General features: G+C 40.4%; 1 protein-coding gene across 2 annotated transcripts in view; it reads right to left on the bottom strand.

Annotated features, from left to right (window-relative positions):
* Positions 1-4,639, bottom strand: part of RPTOR (regulatory associated protein of MTOR, complex 1) — a 162,328-nt gene that overhangs the window by 91,105 nt on the left and 66,584 nt on the right. For both annotated transcript variants that reach the window (XM_009324534.1, XM_009324533.1), the window contains exon 7: positions 4,080-4,139. In XM_009324534.1, the coding sequence (XP_009322809.1) occupies positions 4,080-4,139 (60 nt within the window). The remainder of the gene's footprint in view (positions 1-4,079; positions 4,140-4,639) is intronic.

Below are 4,639 nucleotides of genomic sequence, written 5' to 3' on the forward strand. Positions count from 1 at the left end.
GAACCTGGGTCTAAAGGCAAACTAAGAATTATAGTTTTTCCCACTATAAATAAAATAATAAATATAAAAAACCAGGCTGCACTATTTCAGAATTTGGACTAGCCCATGACCAATTAAATATCTGCAAAGACATCTTAACTTGTGGCAGCTGTGATGACACAGACCTGCTACAGAGAGACCACGGTCCTGTCAACATCAGAACTATCCTTCTGCCTTCAACTGCCTTTAGTCACTTGCTGTCCTGGTTTCGGCTGGGATAGATAGCTCTTGCCAGTTCAACAGCCTGGCAGAGAAGAATTTACTAAAAGGGGTGGGAGTAGCTGATATTTGCTACTGGGATCACCTGGGAAAAAAGAATTATGATACTAACTAGCTGCTCTCCTTCGCCTGCCCTGCAATTTACCATCCTGAAGGCAACTGATTAGCTAAGTTCTGAGGGCATGCACCAAAGCTATTTGTTATATTACAGTATAATTTCTACATTTTCTCCAATTACATTACTTTTGCTGTGTGATATCTTGGGATTTTATTTTTCCTACTTTGTCTTTAATTGGCTCCTACTGAACCATTACTCATCAATAATCAATAGACATTAAAACATGAATAATTTCCAGTCTGTGGCATTCAACAATACTTAAAGTGGAAACAAAATTAATTTTAGCCTCAAATTTGTTATTTCTAGTGATTTTTATAAATAGATTTTGTGCTGGTGAATGACAGCCTAGAGATGGGTGCTCTCAGAACAGCAACAGCACATGCTGCAGCAAGACTAATTTCTCCCACACTGCTCCTGCCCACGTGACTCAGAGCTGACATTCAGAAAAGGTCCTTTGTCACAAAACCCTGACAGCAAGGGACTAGGCTCCTTTCCAGTTGTAAGAGTGAACTGTGGTACCATATTCACGTTGTCATTTGAAAAGACTGCCTTCTAAGTGGCCCCACCAGAAGCATGAACAGCTCTCAGGTCACTGCGATTTTTATTTAGAGAATTCCCTCCCTCTGTGCAAAATGGATCCAGGGGAAAAAAAAAAAAATCCCAGGAAAGCAATATACCATTCTTGCTCTCCTGAGAATGTGATTTCAGGAGAGGGAGCCTAATGCAGCAATACAGATTAAAGCATTCTTGTACATCCCTGATTCTTGGCACCCAGCTTCGTATTCCTATCCTACAAGTTAAACCATTCCTTAGGATTTTTTCCAAGAGTTTTTAAAAGCAGAACAAAGCCCCAGTTCATTCCACTCAGCAGCCACACAACAAGTTGTGCCAGCACAGATGACAGGATGGCTTGTGATCAAGCAGAAAAGACCAACCAAAGCAGTAGGAATGCGTGACATTGATGCTGCCACTGAAGAGTCTTATGAAGTGGCAGCCAGAGATTCCTAAATTCCTAGCATTCCACCAACATAATTTTCCTTCCTTTTTTCTTTACGTTTTACTTGCTGGAGCCAGCAAAGATCTTTATTTCTAAACTAGGGATTATTTTGGCTTCATCTCAGAAGATTTGTAATATAAATGCACATCAGGATACACCACACGTTTATTCATCACGATGCTGGTTTCGCCTAGATAATTAGAAATCTGAGCCCTTCAAAGAAGGTGCAGCCTAATTTAGTCTCAAAGACTGCGGCTTAATTGCAATATAAACTCTTTCCGCAGTTTTAAAGACAACTAAATTATAAATTACAATATACACATAGGCAATCCAGGAAGTATTCTAGGCCTATCTCGAGACTGTAATAAAACACGTGTTTTCTATAATTGATACATGTAGCAGATTAAGATGATGAGGTTTAAATATTTGATATCCACAGGAACCTACTTCTGGCATGCTTTCCATGAAGACAGCCTTTAAAGAATGCATGCGTGCTGTGGTATTAACCAACAAGAATCAAGAATACTGAAGAAAGTTCTTTTTTTGCCAGTAAACCATTATTTAAAGAGTATTTAACCCTCAGCAGCACATCCGACTGTTCAGTGAAGCCGACTCTTGAGCTACCTGGCTCAGACCTTCATTGACCCTCACCGTATGTTCTTTGATTAGATACACTCTTGTAGCAATATGTTAATTGCAATTAACATAATATAGTCACTGTACTGGAACGCATTTATCCAGTGGCCTGAGGTGATCTCAGACCGCGCTGATGGTGAGCTCATCGGTTCAGGAAGAACTTCTGCTTACCTTTGCTGTCCAACAGCCAGAGATGGCCAAAACAACATCCCCTTCACTCCGCCCATTTAAACAACAGTCAGGGAACTACACACCTTTCTACCACTAAATAGCTTTTAACTTCAGGACCACGTAACCTTCTCATGCCAAGAAAAACCTGTTAGCACATCTCTGAGCGCGTAGGCAAAGCAAGGTTAACCCCTGGGTAGATTTCCTTCCTGCTTCTCATTTCCTCAAAACCAAAAGAAAAACAAAACCCACTACCTTTTCACAATGGCTTTCAGAGAAAAAAAAAAATCCAGTGGTGGACCTTTTCTAGACTGACACATCTCTGAAAACTGCTCTAACACCTCCTTTGATAGCTGGGGTCCTGTCTTTATTACTTGAGTTGTAAACTGAAAAATTATTTTTATTTTGGTAAGATTAGTGCCTCTGAAATACAGCTTTACAAGAATCACTGCTTAGCTTCCCCAACTGAGGAGATAGGACAATCAAATTTTCACACATAAAATTAGCATGATTAAATAGCTACATACTACTGATGAGCCTGACTATTCTAAAATACATATTGTGGAAGAGCTAGTAGCATTGAGAAGTATTTTTAACCTCATCTGAATGTAAAACATGCAAGTTAACATGGAATGATTTACTAAAGCAAAAACTGAACAAGAAATTTTAGCGGATGCAATCTTACCCTCATTGCTTCTGCTACAACAGATAATTTGCTATTGGCAGCATGAGCAATGAATGATTGCTGCGCTTCGCTACGCCATGCAGAAGCTTATTAAAAAACAAGGAATGTGATAATATATTTCTATTAAGAATTCACACTTCCTATGCAGATTCCTGTTCTCCTAACCCCCTTCAGGATGCCCTTCAATTCTACAGTTTTCATCTTAGACAAAAGATGATTAACTGGACCCTGAACATCCATGTGTCAGAAAAGTTCCAACTAATCTCAACAACAGTATTTCTAGAGTCAAAATCTCTCAGAAATTGAATGAATGATCTTTAATTAATCACTCCCAGACAGTTTGTGTGCGTGTATCAATGTTCCACGAATAGGGCATTCAAAAACAACATGCAGGGAGCACAGAACTCCCGCACCTAGTGGCTGCACCATCTATTGCCCTGTCTTTAAGAATATGCTTCCCTTTAAAAAAAAAAAAAATCTTAAACAGCAAAGACCACAGTGGACAATTGTTATTTCAAAGTCTACCTTGTTTGTATAAACTGAAGTAGAATTGGAAGAATAGTTGTCTTGGCTAATTAGTTGGCCTCAGCTGCCTGAGAACCAGTAATTATGCTCAAATATTGCTTGGATAAAAGGATTATAACACGTTCCCATGGTGTTAAGTCTGAAACATAACAACACTATCAGACAAAGAATAGTAGGACAGCATAGTGATGAAGTGAAAAAACAGTATTTTTGGTTAAGTGTTCTTCTGTTCATTAGTCAGTTTTGGTGACGTGGGGTGTACGAGCACATCTCTGTCAACACTCCCATGGTCAAAACCCACGCCAAAACCAGCCACACACGCGGCTTTTCAGTGCTGGACTTCCAGGAAGATGGCCACAACCTGTGTCTGCAGTTGTCGTTTCTCTGGCTAGTCCGGGATGACAGCACGGGCAGCGAGAGCTACGGGACTCTGAACTCACAGAGCCGAGCAAAGCCCCAGCGCAGCTGTAACTCCCCGCTGTGGTGCCGCTCCACAAGCAACTCCTCACTTTTATGGCCACTGCTTATTTCAGCAACATACAGTAAGGCAAGAAATGACAAATACTGTAGGTACAGACTCTGCAAAAAGCTTTCCAAAGAAATTTCCTCACAAACAATAGAAATGCTAGAAATAAGAAATAATGAAGAAATTAAGGGGGGCGGGGGGGGGGGAATCATAAAGTTTGGCTTACTTCTCTATTAAATCCAGCGTGACTCCTGGCACCAGTCTGACACTCTTCTGCATACAGAACCTGTGGATAAGAGAATAAAAATAAAACACACTAATTGAATATTTAATGACAAGGTTCTGTGGAAAGAATATGGAAGAAGGTTTCTTTATTACAGTGCTTCTGCTTTTAAAATGGCGTTTGGGTAGAAAACTTTGCCACAGCATAATAAGAATCAAACAAGGCCCTCAATATTTGTCACACTCATGATTATGTGGCAATTTCCATCGTCAGGTGTCAAAACTGGGGTATTGTAACTGTCACGGTGACAAGTTTTCCAACACACAGTGGGGGGAAAATGGCTCACAGTCATCCAGCCAGTCTCTCAGGAGGAACAAGACGACATGAGAGCCGAGGAGGTTTATGCTTCTGGAATAATGATTAGCGTTGACTGGGTTTCCCTGAAGAGATTTGGCACTGCAGGCAGGAAAGTGAGAAAGGGAGGGAACGAGAGGGATGCGTCAAGTTCAAACATCTCAGTTATTTCATTAAAAAAAATGCTGACTCCATTTCCTCAGCATTAC

Source organism: Pygoscelis adeliae, unplaced genomic scaffold (assembly GCF_000699105.1).
Source record: "Pygoscelis adeliae isolate BGI_AS28 unplaced genomic scaffold, ASM69910v1 Scaffold445, whole genome shotgun sequence".
Lineage (NCBI taxonomy): Eukaryota > Metazoa > Chordata > Aves > Sphenisciformes > Spheniscidae > Pygoscelis > Pygoscelis adeliae.